Raw genomic sequence first — 13,501 nt, 5'->3', positions numbered from 1 at the left:
AACCTTTGCCCTTCGTGTAAAAAGAAATCAAAATTAAATTTCTAAGAATCAATTAACGAAATGGCAGCTTGCGAATCTCTACTAATTACACTATTTTAAATCTAATTTCTCACAAACATGACCGTTAAATTGTTTGAACAGTTTTTTTCTCTGTTCGAAATTCAATCTGCTGTAATTATTGGCCAGTTAGGACGCGATTATAGAATCTGGGTTGGCGGCAATGACAGTTGATTCACTTTCATTTCGCATAATGGCGGTTAACCCATGGCATTACGGTTTCCCGCGGTCGCATGATCGAATAGGGTTGCTATGTAAAAAAATGAGTTCAAAATAGTTCGCAAACAAGTTGAAGACCAAATTTATCTATCTGATAAGTTTTCAAGAGGATGAAAAACGTTAAAATAATTAGGTCTGTCAAATTACGAAACTCAAATTTGTATTTGCTTTTTATGATTATTTTAGAAAAAATGGATAGACAAGTAGTGTTCCAGGAAAAAAAAATTCACTCGCGAGTGAGACCGAGCACAAGTCTAGTGATAAAATAAAAGAATCTGCAAAAAATTGGTTCTGTGCTTCATAGAACTTAGAACAAAAAAAAAAGAAATTCAATGACCATTAAAAGTTTTTCACTTTGTGCCACCCCTATAAGGGCTATCAGTCGACCCAACTGACCAGAAATTGCCGAAACTACCCATGATGACAGGGCATGGTAACTGTTTGTTTTGTTGTCTCATTGTTCGAAAGGAAAACACGGTGATGTTTAAAATTGGTTTTGGATAAAACGTAAATATTGGTAAGTAGTTTTGGCCCGCGAGGGACATAAAAGTTCTTTGTCGCAAACCCCACGGGAATAGTATTTTTTCGGATGACAGTTACCTCTTGTTAATGACTTCTTGGTATCTGTACAGGTGTTAAAAATTATTTTTGTCTAGCATTTGCTAGGGCTTCGCACTGGTGAGAATTTCCAGAAAAAAATTAGCTCCTCTCGAAGGTACATCTGTGTCAAATATCTACAAAATTCGTCGGCTTAACAGCTAATTCTTTCTTGTTAAAAAAGTATAAGCAAAAGGTTTTGTGATAGTGAATAAAGCTTTTATCTATCTATGTAAAGCGTGAAAACAAATCTTAAGGATTTTTAACAAAATTTCATAGCAGCGAAGCCGCGTGCCTAAGCTAGTTGAATATTTAGTAATATTGACATGTGTAATTTAATATTACGAGTAAGTTTATCAACAACGCCCACGTTATAGTCGAACTGCGTTTGTTTACGGGATCCATAGAACCACCGACTTTTAATATACTAGACTCGTCATTAACCTGTAAGCGTTTGTCCGGTTACGAACGATGAGGAAGAGCCCGGGTGGCAGGTTCAAATTCTACCATAGGCCAATGACTCTTATGAGTTATGTACATTAGTTTGATTGCTAACCGATATGCTTACGCGTGAAGGTGAGACTAACTTACACATAAGACAACTGGATATGTTTAACCATGTAACTGTATTAATGGTTTAGATTTGGAATTAAAACTGAGTCGCTTCGTGTAAACCTACCTAATATATACCACAAGTCCCATTAAGTCCCAGAACGGGATATCGTCTTTACTAGTTACTTATTTATTTCAAAAATTATCTTCTATATTAAGATTTCTTCAAAAGATACATAACAGCGGCATTACGATTAATTATTTTAAATTGCAGTCGTCTAACTAAGCGAAAGGGTATTTTAAGAAAGTATCTTCATGTAACAACTTATTGTGAAAACTATCTATCATTAAGCCAAATAGCTGAACGTGGCCATTCAGTCTTTTCAAAACTGTTGGCTCTGTCTACCCCGCAAGGGATACAAACGTGACAATATGTATGTATTGTAAAAAACTGTTGGTTCATAAGTAAAACGCGGATACAAAGGCCTCCAGGACGATTTGTGCGAGTCAAGTCTTTCAATTGATCCAGCGTTTTTAAAGACAGGTCAGTGAGAACCCCATGCCGCGGTGACCCATCAAGGCCGCGGTGTCACGGACCAGCCACAATGGCGGGTCATGGAAGTCAATTTCACTTTCATATGTATACAAACACTATGTTAGCCTATACGACGCAAGTTACCATTTTTTTTTTAATTTTCATGGTTATGTCGCTCCTTATGAGAGAAGATGGGGTTCGATTTATAAATTTCAAGTAATATTTTAAATGCGAGTTTATTTGTTAATCTGTTACCTCTTTGTGGGTAATCTGACTTAATCTTCTTGAAATATTACACTGGAGAAGGACATAGGGTAACCTTTTATTTCGGTAAAAACCGCGGCATTTCCTAAAATCCTTATTTTTTTGGCGGTGGCGGTAAATTCGTCGCTTTTTGTAGGTGGCGTTTAGTTCGATTCTTTTTGTAAGATGGCGTTAAATTAAAATTTTCCGCTTTTTATAGATGGCATGGTATTAGCTGGTTTAAATATTAATTATTATATAAAGAGGACCCTTGCTGATCGATTGGCATAGTCCAAACTGTCTGTCTGAAATTTGACCCAGACAAATTTGAAATTTGGCATGTAGGGGATGGAAGAAAGGAGTTCCCGCTTAAAGAAAATTTATGGGTATTTTCGCTTAACGGGGTTCGGTGGAGAGGTATTCTAGTTTAAGTATATATATATATACATATATATGATCACGTCTATATCCTTTGTGGAGTAGACAGAGCCAACAGTCTTGAAATGACTGATAAGCCACGTTCAGCTGTTTAGCTTAATGATAGAATTGAGATTCAAATAGCGACAGGTTGTTACCTCATCGCCTAAAAAAAGAATCCCAAGTTTGTAAGTCTATCTCTTAGTCGCCTTTTACGACATCCATATATATATATATACCTTTATATATTTTAACTTGCTTTCGCCCGCAGGTTCGATCACCTGCTATTAACCTAACATTTAAGTTATATGCAAATCTTTTCAGAAGATTTTGCGAAAAAGTGATATCAAACCGACATTATCACAAACATTAGAATTAATTATATTAAATTTCTCGTTAGAAGTTTTTCCTCAAAATTGCGTTACAGTTAATTTTCCTTAAAACTGCGCATAAAGATTTGCTTTCTTGTGTAGGCCGTTACGTTATTGCGTCTTACATTTGTATCAAAATTTTGTTATCGCTCACAAAATTTGTTTAAACTGCGTAATGAAAATTGATTATTTGGCGTGGGTACGTAAGTATTTCTATATATTTTGTTATTAAAATTTAAATACGTAGAGTTTAGTATATTTTATAAGTTTACATAAGTGTTAAACAATTTTTTTGCTTAAAAATTTACCGACTACGTGATTTTCAACTAACCTTCTCTCTCTACAAGAACTCTTTTAATATAAACTGACTTAACTGTAGGTGAGAAATCATATACGAACTAAAATTAATGATTGGATTAATTGTGTCGTTTGATATGAGGACTACTCCATATCTTTCCCATGGATGTCGTAAAAACCGATTAAGGGATTGGCTAATTAATAAACATGGAACTTGTCCAGAACTTTAACATAAAATACTTACCCATGTATCAAAGTGTGATTTCCAGCACTTTAGACGAGGACTACTCAATATTTTTTACATGGATGTCATAAAAAGCGATTAAGGGATTGGCTTATAAACTTGGACTCTTCTTGAAAGCGATGCGCTAGCAACACTATTTGAATATCAAATCCGTCATTAAACCATACAGCTGAACGTTGCCTTTCATTCTATTAACACTGTTGGCTCTGTCTACCCCGCTACGGATAGGTACCTACGTGATTATATATAAGTATGTATGGTAATGATTGAATAGAGATTCAAATTCGATGTAGATTTTTTTCGTCTGCCAAAAAGTATTGCACTATTATAGCGGTTGCACCATGTGATAGTCAGTCAATAAAATCTGATAGTCAGTCAATAAAATCCACCATCTTCTAATTAGCAGCGACATTTTGGCGCGCCCCAGTGACGTCACAACCCAAAACCTACGTGCCAATGACCCGCCAAGGTCGATCGGCACTTTACGAAGCCATCATTCATAGGGTTGTCATATACTTCAAAAGGCTGTGTGTGTTCTTAACAGAATCTGATTTTCTTACAGCGGCGTTAAGGTGAACATAATTACCTACGCGCTTACAACAGGCTCTCAAACGAAAGCCTAAGAAACGTAGGTACGTAGTTAGAGCCGTGAGGTTCCCGGCACTTTGATTTAGGGCCACTCCATCTTTTTCCCGTGAATGTCGTAAAATGCGACTAAGGAATAAGATTATAAAATTGGGATTCTTATAGACGATGGACAAGCAACATGTTACTATTAGAATCTTAATTCCATCTCTATGAATGAAGAAGAGTAATGAGTGGAAGCGCGTGAGGTCTGTAATGATTGTAGCAAGTGGAAATCCATAGTCCCTGCCTTCCTAATGGGAGACAGGCGTGATGGTTTGTATGTATGTATTCCAACTTAAATCTATACAGCTGAACGTGGCCTTCGAGTCTTTAAGACTGTTGGCTCTGTTTACCTCACAAGGGATATAGATGTAACTATATGTATGTATGTCATTACAAACACACCTAGGTTTTGTTCGGATAATTTTTTGAGAGGAAAAATCGTAACGTAGCTTGCACACTTGTGTTATGTCTGCACATTTTATTTGTTTACATACATACATACACTACTACATACATACATATGGTCACGTCTATATCCCTTGCGGGGTAGACAGAGTCAACAGTCTTGTAAAGACTGAAAGGCCACGTTCAGCTTTTTGGCTTTAAGATAGAATTGAGATTCAAATAGTAACAGGTTGCTAGCCCATCGCCTAAAAGAAGAATCCCAAGTTTATAAGCCTACCCCTTAGTCGCCTTTTACGATATCCATGGGAGAGTGATGGAGTGGTCCTATTCTTTTTTCTATTGGTGCCGGGAACCACACGGCACAATTATTTGTTTCCTTTAGTAAACTTTCATGTATATTTTTTATCAATGTAACAGTGACAACCCTATATATATGCTGATCATAAAACCATTATGACGCGGCGATTTCAGGGTTGTTTCAGGGCTGCGAAACGGGCTAAGTTTTGTCATGTCGTAAAGCATCTCTTCTTCTTCATCGTGTTCTTCATTACTGAAGGTCGTGTCTGTCCTGAAACGCTTTAAGCTTTGATTCGTTAACGAGCTGTTTCCAAGCTGTTATGTCTTCGGCTTTTCTCTGGACAGAGGCTAAGTTCCGTAACTTGTTTGACTTGTTCCGAGGGTTGTTGGCAGGAGATCTGGCCCCAGGGTCTCACGTTTTTTAAAGTAAAGCTGTAGACGGTGGGACATTCACGTTCACGATTTCTCTTAGCCTGTCAAAGTCTTATGTGCTAAAAGTACCCGTTAACAAATGACCCGTTAATGAAGAAAAATGTACCCTAATAGCCCAAAGCAGCATGGTGTCACGCGTTTGTAAAGGCAGTGCCGTGTGGTTCCCGGCACATATAGAAAAAAGAATAGGACCACTCCATCTCTCTCCCATGGATGTCGTAAAAGGCGACTAAGGGGTAGGCTTATAAACTTGATATTCTTCTTTTAGGCGATGGGCTAGCAAGCAACCTGTCACTATTTGAATCTCAATTCTATCTTAAAGCCAAATAGCTGAACGTGGCCTACCAGTCTTTTCAAGACTGTTGGCTCTGTCTACCCCGCAAGGGATATAGACGTGATTATATGTATGTATGTTTGTAATGGCGATAAGGCGAGGAAAAATGTCGAAAACTATTCAGGCATCTGGATGTGTAACCATGATGCAATAGGGGTAAGGTTCCCATGCAAAGGTGGCGGAGGTATGAAAGTAGCTTCGTGTTAAAACCTGACTCATTAAATCAAGGAGCCATGGTCAAATTTGTATCTTCAGAGTGGAGATAATGTGACTGGCACTAACGCCGGAATTGATTAACGACACATAGTCTAAGTAATAATTTATTATATTAGTTTCCGATTTATTTACAAAAGATCTTGGCCTTAAGGTAGGTACAGGTAGATAGTCTGCGAGGGCGCTGGCGTGTAAACAGGTTCGATTTCTACTAAAATGGCGGTAACAATGAGTCCCCAGTATAATGACGTGATGACGTAACAGTTTCGCTTCCAAATTTGAACTTTTTCGCATGTTTGTTGGTAAACAAAGTTGTATTTTGGGCGGGCGAATGTCTTTTGTGTGGTTTCGTCTTTTGAAATTGGAAAGTGGTTTGCCTTATTGAATAGCTTTTGAATATGGAACGTAATTTTTTTAAGTTTAAATTTGGAGCTGAATAGTTGTCACTTGGTTTAAATCATTTACATAAGTATTTTTTAAATGATAAACTTTTAATTAACTTATTGCTATGTTATGCAGTTGCGAGTCACGGTTAAATAATAAATAAACTACTGTTTTCATCAATACGTGTATGTAGCCTACTTCGAAACAACATTGCTTTTAAAATTTTGTGTAGGTTGAATTTTCAAAAGTCTAAACATATTAATATAAATCTTTACGTGTAACAATAACATTTACTCCAAACCCTGCCATTATTTTTCCTGTAAAATAAAATGTAATTATAAAAAAATCACTGTTCGAATTTGAATCGTATAACAAAGGACCAAAGTTCTCATTTCATCGTTAGGTTATTTTTTTTTTTTCACTTTGAAAAGCAAGGAAATAAAACGAGTAATTTGTACATTTTAAGCGTAACATGTTCTGGATCTCATATTCATGAAACGGTTAATGTATTATTCTCTTTGGTAAAATCTTTTTTCTTTTTTTTTCTAGGTACGGAATTGGGCAAAATTTGGTTTTGCTGGAAGGAAAATTGGCTGATATTCGTATACAAGAAGTAAGAAACAAGTTGTTGAAAAATTTATATGAAAAAAAAAATCGATTTCACTTTGGATGAAACAACAAAATGTAAACATATGTTCTACTTATGTGTAGAAAATCGTAATGATTCAAAATTTTTGGTTTTATATAGTAACATTCAGGGATGTTTACGTTTAGATTTTAAAAAAGTAATTTTTTGCTTATGGCGGCGGCTCGACTCTAGACGCGTCCGAAGTAAAAAAAGGAATAAGATGATTTAAATTTATGTGATGTGAATTATTGCGCATCTGTGGCATCCAGTGTGGATTTATGGAGTGGCGTGATCAAAAAGAATATTCACATTTAAAACATGTAAGTGCATCATTTAGTTCATTTATAATTAAATTTGGTTATTGAATGACACACGTAAAAAATGACAAACATACATCCCGTCTGTGGACTCTGTATAAGTGCGCACGCGCACCCGGGTCTTTGTCTTTGGTCTACTTCAGCGCTCACCAAGTAGCTCGCTATCCTCAGACGGCTACTTGCTAGATCTCGTGTCTATAGCTAAACCGGCGACCTCTCGAAAATTGGAAACTAATCCTAATAAAGGTAGTCGTTATTTAACGGATTTATAAATTATCTCTCATCTCTCTGACCTGCGACGTTTTAACTAAACGTCACAAGAGTTAGGCAGATTCTCATGCTTCCTGCTCACCCATTAGGTAGGGTGCTTCCAACATAAACTGATTGACACATTCATAAAATTAACCTCTTTCTAAAAGCCGTTTAAATAATCCGCGCCACAATTTTCCCGCCTCCATAAATGTATTTTCCGCAGTAACTACACGTTCCATTTCACAAAATCTGAATGAAAGTTATCGTCGCATCGCGTCGCATCGCACCGATCGCCGTTTGTCCGGTGTAATTGTATTACGCACTCCATTTAACCGGATTTTGGCGGAGCTGTAAAATATCTAGTGTACGGAAAATGTATATAATTATACATTACGTCTTTATTCCTTACAGGGGCGTATATAAAAGGCTGTATGGCTAAATGTTGGAATTTGTTATAAAAATAGACGTATTATTATATCGCTTTGCTAAACAAATATCTCCGCTGTGTACATTTTGTCAAAATTTTTTTGGATATCTTTTTGTATAGATAAATAGCATTATACCCTTTCTTGCACAAACTCTGTTTATAATTTGTATAAACTACTTTTTGATTTGCACTATAAAAATTCCACAGAAGACAAAGTGACCTATCTGTACTGTAAATATTTAGCGGCTGAAATTCGATTGCGCCCTTGACACTTCAGTCTGGAGTTTCAATAGCCACCTCGGTGGATTTGTGAGAAATGATCGTGTGACGTGACCTTTATTATCCTCCCGGCAGGCTGGGTGCGGGAAATTTATGAAAGAACGTGTCACTGTGGCTCAGTCGAGTGGGTATTTTTTTAACCCACACCCGTCTTTAACCCTTACAGGGTAGATAGAGCCTGTTATCATAGATAGATAGTTGGATGACTAAGTGGCAGAAATGATATTCAGAAATATGTACTATAGACTAATAGCCTATCTTATGAGCTTACAGTCACGTGTATATCCCTTGCGGGGTAGACAGAGTGAACAGTCTTGAAAAGACTGCAAGGCCACGTTAAGCGGTATGTAGGCTTTATGATAGACGATGAGATTCAAATAGTGACAGGTTGCTTGCCCATCGCCTACAAGAGGAACCCTAATTTACAAGCATATCCATTAGTTGCCTTTTACGATATCCACGTGAAATAAGGATTTGTTCTATTATAAAATGCCGGAAACCACACGGCAGTATTCACTTCATTACAGTATCTTCCGAATTCTCTCGTATAAGCCATCCTTTTCTGCCTTTTTTCATGGTCATGATCAACACGGAAGCAGGAACTTACTTTTATATTCATAAAATAACGCCTCTTTTCCGGAAAGGTAGGCAGAGAGAACGCATTTTGCAAAGATCCCTCTGAACCTCTTTCGCTTCATACACACCTACCTTGCGATAAATCGTACATACATACATGCATAAAATCACGCCTCTTTCCCGGAGGGGTAGGCAGAGACTACTACTTTCCACTTGCCACGATCTCTGCATACTTCCTTCGCTTCATCCACATTCATAACTCTCTTCATGCAAGCTCGGCGGTTTCGGGTAGGTACTCGATAAATCATCTTTCAAAAAGTTGTTTAGAAATGTAATCAACGCATCCCTTAGTGATTCCCTCCACATGTGCTGGAGAAGTTTTGTCGATATTAATGTTGGCATCTGTGTTCAGAAGTTGCTATACGGAAGGGCGAAGTTAGTGATTCCCTATTGTTTTTAGGGGATACTTATTGCATTCCTGAGATCATTGATCAGGAGATTGGGGTTCCTTGTTTTATTTAGAGCATTAGATGGAACTTTGTGATCTTTCCTAAGGAGATGGTATGCAACCAGGTTATAATGTATTATTTACTGTAATGTTTTAAAATATTTATGTTCTTCCTCTAGCCCCCTGAGCGCGGTACGAGCGACGCCGTTTTTATCGCGCGTAAAACTATCGCTATCCCGTTTCGTGACATAATAAACTGCATCTTACATCTGCACTGCACCTCTCTGAAAATTGGTAGCGGATTGTGTCTTTTAGACAATGATGTAAAACGTTTACGTTAACGTTTTTTACTTGAAAATTAAACAAGAATTAAAATTAAAAATATCTAAGCATTAAAACAAGGTTCACCAAAATAATAAACACGTTTCTGACGAGACGTGCAATCGAGCTTAGCAGGAAAATCTGTTTCCTAGTAATGCAACAGAAATTAAAAAAAAATAGTAACTTAACTTTTTTTTTTATTTAGAATGTGGAGGCTAAGATCGGAGTGGGAAGGCCTGGGAAGGATGAAGCGAAAGAAGTATGCATGATCGTGGCAAGAGGAAAGATGTAGTCTATGCCTAGTCCTCCGGGAAAAAGGTGTGATTTTATGTATTTATGTATGTTTACTATTTTATTTATTGCTCGAAGAAAATGTATTTTTGCATGCAATATGTTCCTTAAGATCCAAATAAGAAAGTTCAAAATTTCTAACCTCAATCAGCGAGTATTGTATTCTGAATCTGTCTCCATTTTCGCCCGCCAGATGTCATTGAATTTTGCTAAGAGTACAGTTTTATGAGAAAGATTTTTTTGATTAAGTTTTTTAATACATATTTAAATTAAGTCAAGAATTTTTTTTGCGATTTCAGTATACTTTTAGCAATTGTTTCATATCGTGCTATAGTCATTTATTAGGTGCCGTGTGGTTTTGTTTCTTTTTTATATTGGTACTGGGAACTCATTTATGAAACCTTAATGATAATCATTTTGGCGATTCCGTCCCCCTTGGGGAGCCTGGGATCCCTACAACGACCAAGATTTTCAAGGGTGAAATATCGATTCCCTAGATCGATTCAGTACTGCATATTGTTTAAAAAAATCGATCTTTTAGGCTTGAAAATTCAATTCTTCGATTAATCAATCTCAGATCGCCATCCCTAGCTCAATTATGCCTTTAGAGATTATGCTGTGCAGTTTTGTCTGTTTTTTATTTTAATTTAGTATTATTAATGTTAAGTTATATTTTTTTTTCTGTAAAATATTTCTTCGAACGAGTGGCCGTAATGCCAACCCGGGCACTCCCGGAAGATCAACGCTAGCTGTGTAGCATATTGTTTACAGCCAGCATTATGCTGAGGGGGTACCCTTTTAGGAACACCATTCTACCTATCTGTTTTTACCCTTGTATTCTAGTTTTTTTTTTATGAAGGTGTTCTTTGAATAAATTCTTTTTACTTTTTCATTACTTTAGTTAACAAGATCCAGGTGAGGGAAATTCGGAGAATAACATGTTGTTGCTTAGAATAATACAAATATTGTTAAAAAGCTGTGGTAGGTGAAGATGGCTTCTCATTGTATTTGCCGTTTACTGTTCCTTTTGTTCTTCAACGACCAAGGATAGGTCGAATAAAGGTATAATAAGTCTTCAAAATGTAAAGTTTGTATTTTGTTATAACAACAGAAATATAAATTACTGCGAAGTGAAAAGAAAACCTTTGACAGAATCCGATGATGTATTTTTCCCTTACGGGGTAAACAGAGCTAACAGTTGTAAAAATACTGAAAGACTTTATTTAGCTGTTAGGCTTTACAATGGAATTGATGGACCGAAGTATGCTTCGCTATCAGTCCATAGCGGCGAAGTTTGAATGAAGAGAGTTATGAATGTGGATGAAGCGAAGGAAATATGCAGAGATCGTGGCAAGTGGAAAGATGTAGTCTCTGCCTACCCCTCCGGGAATGAGGAATGGAACCGTGCCTTAAGCACTGAATAAGGCGATCGCCGAATGTACACTGGATGTAAGTAGTCGCATAACTGATTCAATAAGCAATTAGTTGTAATTCATCTGCCCAATACACACTCGTTCCATATGTGAAACTCTTTTTTTAAATACATCCCGTTTAAGAGTTAGCAAAAAAAAACATACGTGTATATTTTTTTTATTTATTTAAATTTTGTTGCACAGAATACAAATGGAGGAGTTAATGCTTAAATTAGAAGCATTATCTACCAGTCAACCATTGAGCCTGACTGATGTTTGTTACTCTTTCACGCAAAAATTACTGAACCGATTACGATGAAATTTGGTATGTAGGTAGCTGAAGACCCAGAATAACATATATGCTACTTTTTATCCCGGAGTTCCTGCGGGATTGATAAGGTTTTTATGCGGACGAAGTCGCGGGCGGACTCTAGTGTTTATTATATCTATGATTGCATTATCTGCAGTTACCATCAATGCTCGTGTTCCGCTGTGGAAACAGCATGTGAGTGACCATCACTTACATGCCGGATACACACATTTTCACGATCGGATTTTTTATGCCGTACATACACAAGTAAAATAGACGTGACCATATGTATATACATTTTTTACACACGGTCACGTCTCTATCCCTTGCGGGGTAGACAGAGCAAATAGTCTTGAAAAGACTGAATGGCCACGTTCAGCTATTTGGCTTAATGATAGAATTGAGATTCAAATAGTGACAGGTTGCTAGCCCATCGCCTAAAAAAGAATCCCAAGTTTGTTAGGCTATCCCTTAGTCGCCTTTTACGACATCCATGGGAAAGAGATGACGATGGAGTGGTCCTATTCTTTTTTGTATTGGTGCCCATTTTTGATACCATTCTTTTGTTGCTCCCTGTATTAGATTGTTGTGGTCCTAGCTCAAGCAATTTTCGCAATCTAGTTTAAAAAAAAACTACATGACATAAAAACCATCGTGTAATGAAAAAAATCGATTTGTCTCGACCATTGTAAGAGACGTTTTTCAAAACAATAAAAAAAAACGTTAAAGAGACTCAATGAAAAATGTGGACTATTATTTACATCAATACAACTATCAGAAATTATCACTACAATAGTCTGTCCAAAGTTTGTTTAGTCTGTAGTTACAAAATATGAAGAGAACAGAAATAAAACCACACGATGATCACGAGATCTTAAAAAAAACTTGTAATCTCCATACGTTGTTGCTATGAAAATTCGCTATTTTTATCGTCGTTTTACTTTTTGAAGGACAACATTATTGTCCATTTTATTTAACTAGTTTTTACACGCAGCTCCGCGTGTGTAAATCCAAAAATTCCTATATTTTCCGTTCCCGTAAGAATTTCCAAAAAAGTAAACACTTAAACGCTAAATTTTTATCAAGATTCATCAACGTCAGTTCAGTATTTTAACCGTGAAGAGGTAGGAAACAATTTTCTTCGTATAAGTTTGGATGGGATTATAATTAAAATATTGTAGCTTCTGTTTTACAGAATTATAATTTCGAGCATATTCCTTGGCGCATAAAGTATTTTTTATGATGTTTTCATTATTAAGTAATTGAGAGTATTAAAGCTGCATAATGCACTATATTAATACAACGAATAGTGCCTATTTTCTTTGACGCTTTTTTCGATATCCTTGGGAGAGAGATGGAGTGTTCCTACTCTAAACCACACGGCACTTCATAAATGACTATAGCATGACATCGAACAATTTCTAAAACTATACTGAAATACGCTAAATACTATCGGAAATAATGCTAATAAAATAGATGTGTGCAAGTACATGAGTGTATTAGACACTCTAGATTCTCCAAGACCAAATCATAGACCAGCTTGGTTTCCGCTCCCATTCTATTTTGTACTTCGGCCATTTTTTCTAACAGGTCGATAGCCGGCGAACGTATAAGTACTAATATAATAAAAAAAAAGTGAGCAAGCAATTGCCGGCCTTGAAGCTAAGATCGTTCACCTACCTCCGAATCTAGCTTGGTACTAACCTGTACGCGTGACGACTGTCCAATGTCTGCTTCTAAGAATTGCGAAGTGAAACATCATTGGTGTAAGGGCGTGTTTACACTGTAGATGTTATGGCTATCGTATTAAAGGGCCATTAATAATAGTGTTGTCGTGTGTCGCGATTGTGTCCTCACCTCTCTTGATTGGGTAAGACTGGTTCTAAATAAACTTAACTAAATAAACATACATAGCTTAAATCTAACTTGGGCTTTAAGCCTTTCTTCTATAAAATATAGAAAGACAAGCTTTCGCCCGCGGCTCCGACTGCGCGAAAAGTCCTATGCTTGCTC

General features: G+C 36.7%; 1 protein-coding gene across 2 annotated transcripts in view; it reads left to right on the top strand.

The window, feature by feature from the left end:
* The window catches only part of LOC106136683 (tRNA dimethylallyltransferase), a 209,334-nt gene that overhangs the window by 19,286 nt on the left and 176,547 nt on the right, over positions 1–13,501 (top strand). The window contains exon 1 of one of the 2 annotated variants that reach the window (XM_060946565.1): positions 7,047–7,175. The exons of the other annotated variant lie outside the window; for it this stretch is intronic. Within the exon in view, the coding sequence (XP_060802548.1) occupies positions 7,134–7,175 (42 nt within the window). The 5' untranslated portion in view covers positions 7,047–7,133. Of the gene's footprint in view, positions 1–7,046; positions 7,176–13,501 lie in introns of those variants that run through there. 2 annotated transcript variants of the gene reach the window in all.

Source organism: Amyelois transitella, chromosome 11 (genome assembly GCF_032362555.1).
Source record: "Amyelois transitella isolate CPQ chromosome 11, ilAmyTran1.1, whole genome shotgun sequence".
NCBI lineage: Eukaryota > Metazoa > Arthropoda > Insecta > Lepidoptera > Pyralidae > Amyelois > Amyelois transitella.
Note: the sequence above shows the minus strand (reverse complement) of the source record. Positions and strands in the feature narration are given on the sequence as shown.